The 16,631-nt window shown below is 54.1% G+C and overlaps 1 protein-coding gene and 1 pseudogene across 1 annotated transcript in view; one reads left to right on the top strand and one right to left on the bottom strand.

Annotated features, from left to right (window-relative positions):
* The window catches only part of LOC119098952 (NADPH oxidase 5-like), a 33,249-nt pseudogene extending 32,084 nt beyond the window's left edge, over positions 1-1,165 (bottom strand).
* Positions 1,166-1,659: 494 nt separating this feature from the next.
* Positions 1,660-16,631, top strand: part of LOC119098951 (NADPH oxidase 5-like) — a 28,266-nt gene continuing 13,294 nt past the window's right edge. Inside the window, 7 exon segments of the mRNA XM_037222005.1 lie at positions 1,660-1,760; positions 10,124-10,139; positions 10,141-10,245; positions 11,070-11,220; positions 11,953-12,163; positions 14,934-15,157; positions 16,382-16,570. Of these exon segments, the coding sequence (XP_037077900.1) occupies positions 1,660-1,760; positions 10,124-10,139; positions 10,141-10,245; positions 11,070-11,220; positions 11,953-12,163; positions 14,934-15,157; positions 16,382-16,570 (997 nt within the window).

Here is a 16,631-nt window from a genome sequence, read left to right as displayed (position 1 = left end):
CATTCGGACTGGGTGACGGCCAGCCCATTGTCATTCGGACTGGGTGACAGCCAGCCCATTGTCATTCGGACTGGGCGACGGCCAGCCCATTGTCATTCGGACTGGGTGAAGGCCAACCCATTATCACTTCAGGCGGCCGTGTTTACCATCCGCGCCAGGAGTGACGTCAGCGATGGTGACGAGTCGCCTGTTCTCAAGCGAGCCGTGACCAGCGCGCCAACTCGCCTCGCTTGCCTGACTCCTGACGCACGTCTGCGGTCCGTGGTCCGACCGAGTCGGAGTCACGCGGCTGGCAGAAGTGATTTCACCCGCCGCGTTGGCCGCGTTGCCAATAACATCGCTACGTTATGGCCTTTTCATGACACTTTAGCGGCCCGTTTTGTCTCGCATACGCGCGTGCTTGTTTTAAATATTGCAGCGTCATGGTGCATAATGATGGCCGTCATCAGCGCAGCCGTGGCCCTGTTTGGAGAATGAAAAAACGTGAGAGAAAACCGATGGTCGTGAGCGCGCGTTGACGCGGCCATTAGGCAGATCAGTGCAAACATAATAGAAATGTCGTATTAGCCCTGTGAAGGAGTTATGAAATGCACGAGGCTATTGACACGTCTTAAGATATGACAGCCTCAAGTCGTTCAAATGTAACTGTGCAAGTCACTGCTAGATCGTTCGGGATAAAACGGTGCTGATTTGCATGTTCATGCTTTTGTGTCAGTTTCCAAGACTCCTCACATTCTGTCATATTTGAGGCGTGCGGTTCTCGCGCTGAACCCATGCTGCGCTGCTTTATGTAAATATCGCCCAACTGTAAAGACCTCGCCGTTCAGGCCTAGGGAACCCTTACCCAATAACTAACAAACGCAGTTGCGAGCTTCCCTGTCGTAAATACTCCCAGGAATTAAACGTCGATTCGATCAGCAAGCCACTTGGGGTGCGCTACACATGACCTAGCTAGGTGTTTTACTGTTTCTGCTCACATCATATAAGGTCATCATGGAGCCTCGAAAACGCTGCAGCCATGATTTCTAAGGTCGCGAATGGAGAACAACATAAGAATGCTATTAGCGACACTGGCTATGAGGACACCCCGCATTCTTACGTTTTTAAGTGAACTGGTTTGAACCCACCAAACCATGAAAATACCTCTCTTTGTCTTGGTGGACATGTTCACGCGTGCATCACGAGCTGAGCAAAAAGCGGCGGCACGTGCTCCGCTCCCGTGCGTCCGACGGAACCGTGACCTCGCCCGCTGCGCCTTCGAGATCAGTGGCGCCGGGTATGCGCGTCAGCTCAGGTCGCAGGTCAGGCCTGCGCACAGCGCCGAGTTCCCTGCAGAGCGGAGCTCACGGCCACCGGTGGCCACTCCGTGAGTCCCCCCACCGCGGTGGCGGCAGTGAAAGCGACGCCGGACGGCGGCGCCCGTGAGAAGCCAGCTCCGCAGTCAAGCGCCGGGCACGCGCCGGGCTGCGCCGGGAGCACTGCCGAGCCTCTGAGTCCGCAGTCTAGTGCCGTCCACGCGGACGTTACGGCCGCCCGCTCCGCAGCCGGCACGGGTGTGGTGCTGGTGACGGACGACTGTGGGACTGCGACGGCGGCGGCGGCGGCGACGGTCTGCCGCGCCGGCCGCGCCAGCGCCGGCCGCCGCCGGTGGTCATGTAGATGTCCACCGGCCGGCCCTGCGTGCGTGTCACCAGCTACCGAGTGAGGTCACATGGCGGTGACGGACGCTGGTCGCCCGTGCAGCCCGAGGAGGGCTCCAGGTACGTGCAGCAGCCGCTGCCCGGTCCAGGTGCGTGGAGAACCGGCCGTGCCACGAAAGCCTGCAGTGTCGTGGGTCATGACCCAGCACGGTTGACGTGGGATGTGGAGTGTTTGGCTCCCCCAACGGGGACGCTCATCAGAGCGGGTGCAATATGCGCGGTGCAGGGGCAGCAGTGGCCGCCGAGCATCGAGGGCGCCGGTTCCGTGGAAGCTGAAGAATGGTCGGAGCCCACAGTCCGCGCCCCACGATTTTGGTCGCAGTCTTCTTTCGCTGCTGAGTTCTTTTATCCAAAGTCTAAAGCGTTTGCTGCAAATAGCTAACTGACGCTGTTTCCAATTGGAAAACCTCATCGTAAATTCGATATCAATCTTGCAAACCCCGGTCAAAATTTCCTGGCCTATCTTATAAACTCATTCAGTATTTAAATTTTCTCTCAAGATGTGATCAAAAGGTCCTAAACGAAGGCTGTAATATCAGCTAGTCTTAATTGAGTGATGTTGGATGTAGTTTGTTGTTTGCCATATGCGAACGTCATGGCGACAGTGGATATTCCTGGGATTTCGTAAAACGCTTCTTTAGACAGGGGCGCGGTCAGGATTTTCTTAACCGCTGGGGGAGAGGAGTTTGGAAAGCACACGTCACGCTGAGTATGAACCTTCTGGCGGGAGCAATCTTTTGTGAGAAAAAAAACGAGAAAAAAGGGGCAAGGGACTGAGAGATGTCCCTATTGGCTGCATCCTTGCGGTAACACGTGGTTTCCAGCGTTGCAGAGCTCACCACAAAACTTAACATGCCTACGAAAAAAGCTTCATGGCATAAACTGAACAACTTGCAGCATGCCGCATGCAATAGAATACTCATTGACCTGTGAGCCAGGGAGCAGGTATCGTGTTTGAGATAAGGCTTACCTGAATGACGCTCTTCTAAATACATTGATTTTTTGTTGTGTGTGGGTGAAACGAAGGCAAGTGCATTGATGTCGGCTTATTTTTAAGCCAGCGTCTTTTCCTTGCGTTTTGTTTGGCCAGGCCCCACCAGAATTAATCACTGTAATTGTGCGGAGCCGCAGTAGGCAATGAATTCAAACTGACGTCAATATCGGCTCCCATAGAAACTGGTCGTGTGTCTGGCCCGTCGAGCTCAAATGTGATCTAGGCGCGACTCAAAAAAACGGACTTGGTTGGTTTTCATTGAAATGATATTTCCAGCTATAATATTGAACTGGAAATTTTGATCACGCTGCTAGACAAGCGTGTCTGACTTGAAATATGATACCCTTTTTCCAAAGTTCGTCGGCTAAAGCTACCAAACTACAGTTCAAATACTGGCTATCGTGGCGTTTCTCCTGTGTAAGCAGACTGGCGTCATGGTCATCATTACTTGACATATTTATTAGGGTGCATGGGTGTCAGCTATGTTCCACAATATTGCATCATGGAATCTCCAGTGAAACGAACGGGACCAGGCTGTTTGCCGGCTTAGTCCCAAAGTCCTTGGACTATTAAACAGCATGGTAGCCCGTTCTAACCTATTCTAATCAGCTAAGCCCTGAACCTTCCCTAAGTACTCAATGTATGTGCGGACCGTCCCCTTAGCCCAGTTGGTCATAGCGCCCGCCCTCAGAATTCCCTACCCTGGGCCTGGTGGGCTCGAGCCTCATTGGGTGCTCTTTATGTGCCCCTGACTGGGTGACATACGCCAGATGGTGGTGGCCGTGCCAAAGGTCTGGTGACGTCAGAGGGCAGGACGGGGCAAACCAAGCATTACTGTACGTTAAGCTTTCGCCTAAAAATTCTGGCAAAATTCTGGCTGTATCTTTATGTGCTGGACATTAGCGCCTTTTGAAGTCGCGCAACAAACGTCATCATGCTTCAGTGCGGCGAAATCGGCCGGCTATGGGCTGGAAGTCAGCGGCCCGGGTCACTTGATCGTTCTTAAATGACTTTCGGTAAAGCATATTATAGCAAATGCCTTCGAGATGTTTGATATTGGTTTCAAGTGGCAATGGCTGCTTGTGGCAAATGCCTCGGAGCTGAGTAACACGCACCATTTTTGGTATATCAAAAATGCACGCTATGAACTGCTGGCGTTTTGGGTTATAATATTTTCGCGAATTGGAACGTCAGATTATGGCAAAAAGGTTGAGGTTTGTTGGATACGTCATTATTCCCTGGTGGCGCTGTCGGTACCAAGCTATGATTAATCCTCGTTGAATCAAAGATATACCGCTTATCTGCTGGTGTCTTGCCTTGCAGGACGGCGGTGCGCACTTGGATGATGTTACACGCGATTGTTTCTCCCAGTTGCTCATATCATATGACTTTTGCAACAGGCATCATAGATATAGTAATGTCTCAAATTTCATCATGTACAGCTCCATTTTAAAGCTACCCACAAGCGCCACGTTAATGGGCTTATTACCGTGGGGCGAGTAATTAGTGGACGGCAACTCTCGGTCCAACGTTATGCATATGCATGAGGAATGCTTCATCTCATGCTTAAATTATCATAATTCGTCAATGATACGAACCGAATGAGTGAAATTGCAGTTCTGGGTCCCGTAAATGTGCGGATAGGAGCATTTTTTTCTTTTCAGAACCTGCAGTATGTGGTCGGCATCTGGCTGGCGTTTTGTTCACGAGCTTCGTACCGCGCAGGCGTAGCCCAGTCCTCCCCGCCCCACCGAATGACGCCCGGGGGCCGACATGGCCCCGGTGACCCCGCAGCTCTGGCGGGCCGCACCGGTGCTGGACCGAGCGCGTGCGCTGCAGCCGTTACCTCCGAGGCGTGTCACTGGACGAGGTCACGTGTGCAGTGGACGTGACCTCGGCGCCCAGCCGCCGGCAGCGGGGCGCCAAGTCCAGAGTCGTCCAGGAGACGCGCCGGCCCTCGTCGGCGTGTTGCCGTGCCTCAATAAGATGCTCTTCTGGTCTGCCCAGATCTGGCCAGCGCAGAGATGTGCAATCTCTTCCAAATTTTCAAACGTACATCCAGAATCATGTGATGGATCGATATGCACATGGGTTTCCTGAGCTTGAAACCTTTTTTGCCATTGACTTGTATCCTGGAGCTTGTTATCGTGCCTGCTCTCCGAGATCACTTCTTGTTCTCCAATTCTGTATTTCAAAAGCGACAACAATTCTCGTACGTTTGCTCCACGATGGTCGCCCAGAGGATTTTCCTGATCTCCCTGAAACCCGGAGGTGTCAAACGGTTGTATAACAATCACCATTAACGCCTGTGGCTTTCCCATCACGTCAGGCCTCGAAATTACTAGAATGGGTCTTGACAGCACCTTATGAAATAACACATACCAGTGTCATGTCGCGGCTTTTAGCTGTGGTTTAACACGTTGCATCCTTTCCGTCCGGCCATGCCAGTGGCGCATGCTGTTTCACCACCGCCCGAGCTCCGGTATTGGGAAGTTGCCAACAGTGATGTTCTGTGAGCTCTCCTCTGAATTCTGATTCGCCGCCGTGAGTGAAGTGTGGTGGCATCGGTGGCTCACACCGAGCGCCTGTCTCTCGATCTCGGGTCCTGCAGGCTTTGGCGAGGTGGCTTCGTGGCCAATGCAAGAGTGGGTGTTAGCTGGGAAACGTGGTGAAACCTGGTGTGATTGATCTTGCGGTGATCTCGCCTCACCTCGCCGGTCTGTAACCTGATCTCACGCTATGCTGCCCCAGATTCCACAATCGGCGCTTGCTAAGGTTCTCAGGGTTTGCTCTAGGAAGTCTTGGTAAAGTGTGGACAGGTCAGATGCAGTTCACCCATTAAGTGAGCCTTTTTCATTAGCGAGTGAGAACAAGTGAGATTCAACCATTAGCAAGCTATACTGTCTCACCTTGCAATCCAATAGATTGCAACATAAAAAAGCTTAGCTGCGTTGCTAGCTGTTGGCGAAAAGTGCTGAACTGGAAGGAGCAACCGAATTAATGAATGCATGCGTCAATGCATGATGGTTTTGCACTGGAGAAGAGCAAAATATCAGTCTGTGGTCAGCCTCTCTGTATATTTTGACTCTCTCTCTCTCTCTCTCATCTCTCTCTCTCTCTCTATCTCTTCTCTCTTCTCTCTCTCTCTCTCTCTCTCTCTCTCTTCTCTCTCTCTCTCTCTCTCTTCTCTTCTCTTCTCTCTTCTCTCCTCTCTTCTCTCTCTCTCTCTCTCTCTCTCTCTCTCTCCTCTTCTCTCTCTCTCTCTCTTCTCTATCTCTCTCTCTCTCTCTCTCTCTCTCTCTCTCTCTCTCTCTCTCTCTCTCTCTCTCTCTCTCTCTCTCTCCTCTCTCTCTATCTCTCTCTCTCTCTCTCTCTCTCTCTCTCTCTCTCTCTCTCTATCTTCTCTCTCTCTCTCTCTCTCTCTCTCTCTCTCTTCTCTCTCTCTCTCTCTCTCTCTCCTCTCTCTTCTCTCTCTCTCTCTCTCTCTATTTCTATCTCTCTTTCTCCCTCGATTTTACCTTGTTCTCTCTCTTGGGTTTATAATTGACTTTTGCACTTTGACCTTTGCTAAAACATTTACGAACCTCGCTGTTCGGCTCACAGCTTATGGAAAGTTCATCACTGGTTTGTGCCAAGAGGTGTGCCTATCGCTTGGTCTTTTGATCGGCGTCGCCGCGTCAATAGCCAATGGAGGAAAGCTCAGTTTTGGACCCTTATGACTCCAGACACTAGTCTCGGATCGTGTAATGATTGACACCCGACCAATCGTGTGACACTGGACCATACCAAGACTGGTAGGAAGTCCAATAGACCATGTCATCGACATAACCATGACCATGACCATGAACAAGCCATGCTAATGGCCTGACAATGATCTGGCGACCATGTCCGAGCTGTCCTGCCCGACCTTGGGACTGACCTAGCTCGGCAGTGGGTCGGGACCGGGAGGTCACGGCAGCGGTCGCTCTCGCGTGCCGTGCCGGAGAGCGTGCGGTGAAACAGGTAGGTAACAGTGTGGAACGAATGCCGACCGCGTGATGCACGCGCGATGGAACAGGCTACAGTGCGGTACGACAGGGCCGCCGGGCGGTACGGCAGCCTGCCGTGCGGTGCGACAGGCAGCCGTGCGGTGCTAGAGGCAGCCGTGCGGAATTAGAGGCAGCAGTGCGGTACGAAAGGCCACCGTGCGGTACAGCAGGCCACCATGTGGTGCGATAGCCACCTGGCGGTACGACAGGCCACCGGGTTGAACGACAGACCACATGCGTCACAACAGGCCATCGTGCGGTACGACAGTTCACCTGTGTCGAGAGGACTCGATCAAATCGATGTCGGGGCCGAACCCCACTGGACCAGCGCTCTCAGAGCTGCCCTGGAAGCAGGCTCGGTCGCTGGTTTGTGGCCAGCAAATGACCGCAATGGTGGCCAGCTCTGGGCCCTTCACACCGTCAGAATCTGGGCTATAAATTTACTGGCGGTGCAGGAGAGTTATTGTAAGTCAATACGTCACGAAGTGAGACGAAAGCGTGGCACACTTGCAATGCTGCATGCCTGGGGGCAATATTGACCATGCCAAGTGCACTGTGTTGTGCTGCAGATGATAAATGCAAGTGCATGGCGTTACGCTACTGGTGATAAATGCTTCGGGAGGCACGGTGCTGCAGACATCCGCTTTACATATGGCTAAAGCAGAATGCCGTGGTCGGTTCCCATTTTTTATCATTCTTGATGGGCGGCTGTTGTCTCACCTAATATATGGAAGCCAATTGAGTGCCGCTAGCGTAAACTGACGCGTGGCGTGTTCGGCACCACCGGCACCCGTCGGCGGCCGGTCGGCACCCGCCGGCGGCCGGTTCGGCACCCGTCCGCGGTCGGTCGGCGCCCGTCGGCGGCTGGCCGGAACCCGTCGGCGGCCGGTCGGCCGGCCGGTCAGTGGTCAGCCGTGTGACGGGCGCGGTGACGTCGCTGAGAGAGCGCCCTGGGCCGCTCCCACGCGCGGTCTCGCTCGGCAGGTCAGCGAGAGCCGACGACCAACGGGCCGCCCGACAGCCAACAGGCCGGAGCGTCAAGCTTAAAGACCGGGCTGTCAGATGCGCGGATCACCGTGTCCGACGCACGGTACCACATAGATCACCGTGTCAGGCGCACAGACCGCCCTGACGGCCACATGGCTCACACCGTGTCGACGACAACGGTCACATGGCTCACCGTGTCAGCTACGCACAGCCGCCGCCCTGACGGTCACATAGATCACCGTGCAGGCGCACAGACCGCATGAAGGGGTAGGCCACCGCGGCAAAGATACATACTACCATTTCAAACGGAGGCATGGCCCTCAGGAAATGCAAGGCCGCCGTTTCAAAACGCGCAGGCCATGAAGACCGAGAGGAGAGGAAAGATGGAGGGGGTGCGGCACTCCGCCCAGTTGAGTAGGGCTGGCATGAAACTGCTCGCCGGGAACCAGGCTCGAAACCCAACACAGAGCAGTTGTGAGGCTCGACCACCAAAACAGTGCCAATGTAGGCGACGCTCGCCTTGTTCAGACCTTCGTTAATGTACCAGTAACTTTTGCCAGGTTTGAAATAAAAGACGTCCGTCTTAACCGGTCTTAAAATTTCCAAAGGAAATTTTTAGAACAGGGTTTTTTTAACACAGCGGTTTCGGAACCATGCATGCTTGTACCCTGTACAGTGTCTCCCGTCCGGGACGCTATGGGCCAGAACGCTGCCTCAATCAAGGTAGGGCTACCGGCCCTCCGGAACCCGTACCGGTACCAGTATGGCCCCTGGCCCGCAGGACACATGCTAATTCTAGAATCTTGTGGAGTATTGCATCGTAGGCAGAAAACTCCGGGCAAAATGTAAATACGTCACATCGGAAGAGTGCGCCAAGCATTCAAGGTACTTGGCTCTAAGACGATTGTTCGGCTGGCCCATTGCCTGCCAATGTGAATGCCAGCTCGTCCCACGTGATGTCTTACTCCAAGTTGGCTGGCTCCCTGCTTGTGATAAAACATACGACGGTAGACCGCTGGGTCGACCCATCTAGCGCAGCAGTGTATGGTCAGCGCTAGAAGTAACGCTTGATGCGTAACATCTGATGATAAGCAGACCCGGCGATTCTGCCCGACCGACGCTCTCTCTCGCACCTGACACGTGGCTGGTCAAGGACGCCCGACCGACGTTCTCTCTCGCACCTGACACGTGGCTGGTCGAGGACGACCGACCCCCGCCCTCTCGCGCACCTGACACGTGGCTGGTCAAGGACGCCCGACCGACGCTCTCTCTCGCACCTGACACGTGGCTGGTCGAGGACGACCGACCCCCGTCCTCTCGCGCACCTGACACGTGGCTGGTCGAGGACGACCGACCACGCCCTCTCGCGCACCTGACCACGTGGCTGGTCAAGGACGGCCCCGACCGACGCTCTCTCTCGCACCTGACACGTGGCTGGTTCAAGGACCGCCTGCCCCCCGCCCTCTTCGCGTACCATGACACGTGGCTGGTCAAGGAACGCCCGACCGACCGCTCTCTCTCGCACCTGACACGTTGGCTGGTCGAGGAACGACAGACCCCCCCGCCCTTCTCGCGCACCTGACTACGTGGCTGGTCAAGGACGCCCCGACCGCCGCTCTCTACTCGCACTGACCAAGTGGCTGTCGAGGACCGAACGACCCCCGTCCTCTCGCGCCACCTGACACGTGGACTGGTCGAGGACGACCGACCCACGCTCTATCACGCACCTGACACGTGGCTGGTCAAGGACGCCTGACCCCCGCCCTCTCGCGCACCTGACATGTGGCTGGTCGAGGACGTCCGATCCCGCTCTCTCGAGCACCTGGACACGTAGCTGGTCGAGGACGACCGACCCCCCGCCCTCTCGCGCACGTGACACGTGGTGGTCGAGAACGTCCGATCCACGCCTTCTCGCGCACCTGACACGTGGCTGGTCGAGGATGACCGACCCCCCGCCCTCTAGCGCACCTGACACGTGGCTGGTCAAGGACGCCTGACCCCCGCCCTCTCGCGCACCTGACACGTGGCTGATCGAGGACGCCCCGACCCCACGCTCTCTCGCGCACCTGACACGTGGCTGGTCGAGGACGTCCGATCCACGCTCTCTCGCGCACCTGACATGTGGCTGGTCGAGGACGCATGACCCCCGCTCTCTCGCCCACCTGACACATGGCTGGTCGAGGACGCCCGATCCACGCTCTCTCGCGCACCTGACACGTGGCTGGTCGAGGACGCCCGATCTACGCTCTCTCGCGCACCTGACCACGTGGCTGGTCGAGGACGACCGACCCCCGCTCTCCCGCGCACTTGACACGTGGCTGGTCGAGGACGCCCGATCCACGCTCTCTCGCGCACCTGACACGTGGCTGGTCGAGGAGGTTAGTCGCAGCCGTGACGTGTTGTTCCATATTCAGGCCGCGGACTGGCTTCACCCAAAGAGAACCTTGCATGGCTGGAGGGCTTGTTCAGGGGCCAGCTGGGGAGTTCAGAAGAGCTCCATCTCGAGGACTTCCAGAAGATCATCCAAACAAAGAACGTGAGTATCTCAGCTTGCTGCGAAGTGTTGAAATTCCAAAGACGTGTAGAATGTTGCAGCTGGTGTGGTCGAAGACAGATTATTGTGTAAGACGCCATCGTGGTGCTCTTCACATCTTCGTGTCCGTTCACCACCATCCACGCTCCTTTTTTTTTAAAGGCACATTACAATTTTTCCGGAAGCATTTTTTCAACTTATGATTTTAATCCTCTTCACCCTAGTTGCGATGATGCCCAGAGTTGTCACTTGATTTCACACTGGATTGAAATTGGGATATGCATGTAAATCTTTACGGGGGCAAATTCGTAAACCAAAACGTCAAATAATCTAGTCTTCCCCAAGCGGTGTAAGTCGTTAATCCACAAAGCATGTTGGGATGACCGCTGTTCTTGTTGCACGGCCCCTCGGCGACCGCGGCTCCCAGTGTGTCGCACACCGACTGCCATCAGTCCGCCACGCCGCCGAGTGTCCTGGCGGTGCGGGAGTCGGCGCCTTCCCCGACACCCTGCCACGCTCCGCAGTCCCAAGACGTGTCAGAGCCCGGCAGCGAGAGACGGTATCCCGGCGGTGTCCCGGTGGTGCCGGAAGTCGGCGCCCTCCCCCCCCCCCCCCCCCCCCCGACATCCTGTCGCGCTTCGCGGTCCTCCTGTGACGTGTCAGGGCCCGACAGCGAGAGAGCGCGTCCTGGCGGTGCGGGAGTCGGCGCCTCCCTCCGACATCCTGCCACGCTCCGCAGTCTTGCGACGTGTCACAGCGAGAGGGTACAGCCACCGACCGCCGGGTGAGCCCCGGCGCGGCCACTGACCGCTGGCCGTCTGTTGCAGCCGTTCTTCGCGGAGCGGGTGTTCCAGATCTTCGACCGGGACGGCAGCGGCACGGTGTCGCTGCAGGAGTTCATCGACGCCATGCACCAGTTCGCCGGCCAGTCGCACGACGACAAGATCCGCTTCCTCTTCAAGGTGTACGACCTGGACGGTAGGTGACACTGTCGAGGAAGTACTGGATCGCCTGTGGCTATTGGACAATTTACGTGTCCGTCGTTGCCGATATGTGTATGGGCGTGTTTGAGTGTACAGTTATTAAGGTAGCTTTGATAAAGTGTAATTATTTTAGCAAGAAAAGCTATCATCTTCTGTTCTTCAATATTAGGAGTTCAGAGCCCTTGTGCTCAGCCTTCAGTATGCTAAGAGGTACTGGATAGAGGACGTTATAGAGAAACCATTGGTTTTGTCTACATTTGCCATGTACCATCGCCTGACCAGCACTAGTGATACATTAAAGGTTAACAAATCAGCAAGCAAACTCTGACCTCATAATGCTTATACAAGCGGTGATGTTGCAAGCCTTGTCAGGACATCGAGGCGCTGAACGGGTGCCGACGCCGCGGTTGGAGAACCGACGAGTAATGAATGTGAGAAAAGATTGCGAGATCACCATGACATGTAATGATCTTGGGAAGTCAACAGCTGATCTCTTTTGTTGCGTGCGCCTTTAGTTTGACGGCTGCTGATTTAGGACCGTGCGTCCGCTGCGCTCACACCAGGTTCACATTCCTCTGCACTTGTGGTCGTATCACTTCCCCTTCCTCCCCACTCATCCCATTTACCCCTCCCTCATCCGATGACCCGCCCATGTCCCCTCCCTCCTCCATGTGACCCGCCCGCTTACCCTCGCTCCACACATGACTCCGCGAGGTGTCCTCAACAGGCGATGGCCTGATCCAGCACCGCGAGCTGCAGCACGTGATGCATGCTTGCATGGAGGAGAACGGCATGAAGTTCAGCGACGAGCAGATCGAGGACCTGACGTCCGCGCTGTTCGAGGACGCGGACGTGCAGGGCCACGGCACCATCACGTACGAGGCGCTGAAGGCGCAGCTGGAGAAGCACGAGGGCCTGCTGGAGAACCTGTCGATCAGGTGGGTGGCGTCTGAAGGCTCGAGGTCCAGACCAAAGGGGTGGGGGTAGGGGTGGGGGGGGGGGGACCGGTCCCAGCGACACGAGGGGTCGGGGGAGGTCAGTGCAGCCGGCGCGCTCGGCGGCGCAGGCGTGATGCGTGTGACGGCCGCAGGCTCAAAGCACACCGACTCCAAACTGACGCACCTCGTCGCGGTTGCCCAAATAAAATGACCATGGACGGCGTGCGAACACACCCGGCACTCTGTTCGTGATGTTTTCTGCTGTTTTGCACTAACGCTCATGCTCCCCGTCGTTGTTGGCGGAATGCTGAGCCGTTGGAAGTGGTGCAGTCTACCTCGCACATGCTCACCATGCGTTCTTTCACGTCGCTGACCTTACCACATGTGACCCGCCGTGTGGTCGATTGTTCTTTTTAAAAGATTCTGCTCCTTTTGATTTCATGTGTCGCCTTTTCCTTGGAAGGCTCTACCTCGGTTGATTTCAGTATTGCATCCCGTAACATGTCAGAAGAGCTGGAGGCGCAATAGGAGGCTGAGGAGGACCTCAGCCTATGTTTAAGTTCAAGCTGTGGCCAAAAGAACATTTTCGGATTGCCCACTTTGTTACACAGAAGTGTCTAAGCGGCTATATGTTCTGAAGTACGGCTGCAGCCAAGACTTCAGTGAACAGTCGGAAATTATTTGTTGACCACGTGCCTTACTACATACTACGCATATTGACCAGTCCGTGGTACGAACTGCCAGCGCGAGGATGCAGGTGAAAACATGTGCAGCAGCACCTCTGGACACAACACCATATGTCCGGCTCAATTTGGATGCGGGTACGGACGTCGACGCCATGGTGTATGCGTACATAACAACGACCAATATGCTCAAGCTGAAGTATGTAACCATTTTGTCATGCGTGTTTTCCTTTCTCACAGCATCTTGAAGTCAATAGAAGGCTCATACAACGAGTGGTAATCACGAAGCTAAGAAGGGGCGTGACGTCTTGTCGCCGCTTTCGTTCTCAAGCGTGCGAATTGGCCCAGTGGTCCTTTTTGCGTCAGTCTTATCTCTCTACTCGCTATTCTCAGGTGTCGGTTGGCATTGTTGCTGAAAGATTCAACTGCCGGTTGTGTGTCCCGCAATACGTCCCGAAGCTATTTGTTGCGTCTGTCTGCTGCTATGTGGATTGCCTCATGTAATCATGTTGGTTAGGAGTACAATATCAGGAGCGCGGGGATTCAGCGCTTTCCATTACACTTTGTGTTCTGGTAATAGGTACACCGGTTCTCGAGGGAGAGCGAGGAGGTAGCAAATACATCCAATAATTCCACGTGACCAAATGCCGCCGCACGACACTAGACAGCTGTCCTCATCACTGAAGTGAGCCTCGTGCATCCAATTTGTGCTTCACAAGGCCAAGTGTTTGTCGTACGTCGTGCAGTGCTTTGAAACATGACACCCTTACAAGCTAAAGTCATGCCAAGACAGTAAAAAGCGAAAAACTATGGCTCAGTGAGTTCTAAAATGACTTGTCACTCTCACTCGGTAACAAACCACATCACATTCAATGCGCCAAACATGTGGAGTCGCCACCGTGATGACAGGGCGAGACAGGTTGAGCCTGGAGAGACGACAGACTGACGGCAGGCTAAGACGGTGTTAACCTGGAGAGACGACAGACTGACGACAGGGTAAGACTGGGTGAACCTGGACGGTGAACCGTCCAGGTAGTTTGACACGACAGAGTAAGACTGGGTGGACCTGGTGAGACGGCGGACTGACAGCAGAGTAAGACTGGGTGAACCTGGAGAGGCGACAGACTGACAACAGGGTAAGACGAGGTGAACCTGGAGAGACGGCAGACTGACGACAGAGAAAGACTGGGTGAACCTGGATAGATGACAGACTGAACGACAGGGCAAGACGGGGTGAACCTGGAAAGACGACAGACTGACAACAGGGTAGGACGGGGTGAACCTGGAGAGGCGACAGACTGGACGACAGGGTACGACTGAGCAAACCAGGAGAGAAGTAAGACAGGACAGCAGGGTAATACTGTTTTTCCCAGGTGAGACGGCAGCCTGGACGACAGGGCGATCCTCGATAACCATTTGCGAATACAGCCATGCCTTTTCTCGGAGCACATCATTTTGACTTCCTGCCCGGGTTAGAGTTTTACTTTCTACGCACTTCACAGAGCCGTTTGTCGTGCTTGCTGTGGGCGGGAGCTTTTTTAGGCGTTTGATGCGCGCACTGATCGTCCTTGCTGTGGGCTGGGAGCTTTTTCAGGCGTTTGATGCGCGCACTGAGACCCAGTCGACTCAGAACCCCTCGCAGTGTTAGTGGTCAGGTCCGCTTTGGTATCGCATCCATGTGTTGCGATGTGTCCGTGTTCAAGTGTCCGTGTCATTTGGCACGCCGCCATAAAGTGTCATAGTGACAATGGGTCTTGATCTGAGCTAAGATTCGGTGAAAGTCCGGCTCACAACGCGACTTGCTTCACGAGTATTGTTTGATTACACATGCCTAATATGCGTGTCTATTGTTAGTTCAGTGGCACTATGCCACGCATTCTATCATTGTGTCTGTTCTGTTGTATGCACAGTGCTGCATTTGAGGAATTAGACATCGCAATCTAAACCACGTATGCTGTAACAACCCACATCTGTGGCGAACCATTCACGCCGTAGCTTCATCGTCCCCATCATCTCCAGTACATGCCATCACCTGGTGATAAGCGCAGTTGAGCGCTAATCACCGTGTTCGCCGGGCATGTTCACAGCATCGATCGCTGGCTGGTGCCGCCGCAGCCGCGCCGTGGACTCTCCTTCCTGCGCCAGCTCACCTCCGTCAGGCCCTACCAGTTCTCGCTGCCTTACATCAGGAACAACTACACGTACCTGGCCTTCCTCTTCGCCTTCCTGGCCGTCAACGTAGGCCTGTTCGTCTCGCGCTGCGTTCAGTTCAGGGGCCTGCCCGGCTTCTACGTGCTGGCCAGGGCCTGCGGTGAGTGGGACGGCGGCTCAGGCGGCGGTAGGCGGGCGCTGCGTACAGTGCAGGCCCCGAGCGCGAGAGACGCCTGCTCTCTTCGTCAGATCTCACGCACACGGCACGCCTTGTTGGTAGCGTCGGGGCGTGCAATGACCCCGAAGAACATTGCGCGGAACTCGGCACTCGGCGATTGGCAGACGTGTTGATTGTAAATACCTGCCTAATATTCTCAAAATATTTTTTTCTGTTTTTTATTATCCATTAACAGATGTGCTAGCCAACGTCGAATCGCGTTTGCAAACATCTTGCCTCTCAGTATCTCCAATATGGCCAACTGGCATAATAGGCTTACACATGTTTGACGAACCATGTATTGGGCACTGGAAAAGACGACAAATTTCACCAAAACAGGCCATTTGAGCCAATTGCATGACACCTTACGAAGGCAACAAGCGTAGAAGGATAGTCTTTATTTTGACGGTTTTTCTTGTGCATGGGCTCAGAGGGTCATCAAAAATGTTCAAATAGTATATTGATGGCCTTTCAAATGTAAGCGTAGATAACTGTTACTTGAAACTCTTTAAAGCATTGTACGTATTTTTGAAACAGCAAATTGTATTGTTTGTCATCTCAATGTCAAACAATATCGAACATGGCTGGAGGGCGTGCAACACCATTCCACTTCGCGTTAGTCAATGGAAAATATCATCCAAATAACTCTACGTCTGTTCAGAACACAACCATCGACGGACTTTCAAATGGCACGCATCTTTTGATCAGCAGAGCGCACAATTTTCAAAAGGCTTGCTTCTTGATGGGTAGTTCAACGTTGCAACAGCTTTCAGCAAATCCTGATGAGAAGGGCCAATTGACAGCCCATAGAACACGACGTTTGTAGTTCTATGCATTGATTATGATCTCGTTCCGATTTCTGTTAAAACTGTTTTCGCTATGATCTATGGATAAAGCTCGTACTTGAAGTAATTTGCTTCTCGTGCAGATGAGAACCTAAATATGGTCTATGTAACAAATCTATCCGCGTGTTCGGACTGGCAGTAACATCTTATCATAGAAAATCAAAGTATATCATGCCGAAACATTCTCCAAGTACTCTATCTATGCACGAAATTAACGAATCACACGCGACGCCAGTCATAGATACCATAATAGCTATTTCAACCTACACGGACATAGTTTGTCGCTGTTTAGCGTCTATTTCCTTGACTGCCACGGTTGCAGGACAAACGCTGAATTTCACCTGCGCGTTCATCATAGCCGTGATGCTACGGAACGTCATCACCTTCGCGCGCTCGCACGGCCTGGGGTCGTTCCTACCTCTCGACGAGCACATCTACTTCCACAAGATGGCCGGCATGTTCGTGTTTGTCTACAGCGTGGTTCACACATTTGCGCACCTCTGCAACCTTGGTGAGAGCCTCGCAAAAGCCTGTGACATCTGCTGATTGACGTTGGATCTGCATTGTGCATT

This window comes from Pollicipes pollicipes, unplaced genomic scaffold (assembly GCF_011947565.3).
Source record: "Pollicipes pollicipes isolate AB1234 unplaced genomic scaffold, Ppol_2.1 Scaffold_4740;HRSCAF=5597_pilon_pilon_pilon, whole genome shotgun sequence".
Taxonomy (NCBI): domain Eukaryota; kingdom Metazoa; phylum Arthropoda; class Thecostraca; order Pollicipedomorpha; family Pollicipedidae; genus Pollicipes; species Pollicipes pollicipes.
The sequence above is the reverse complement of the archived record's forward strand: the minus strand, read 5'-3'. Positions and strand labels throughout refer to the sequence as shown.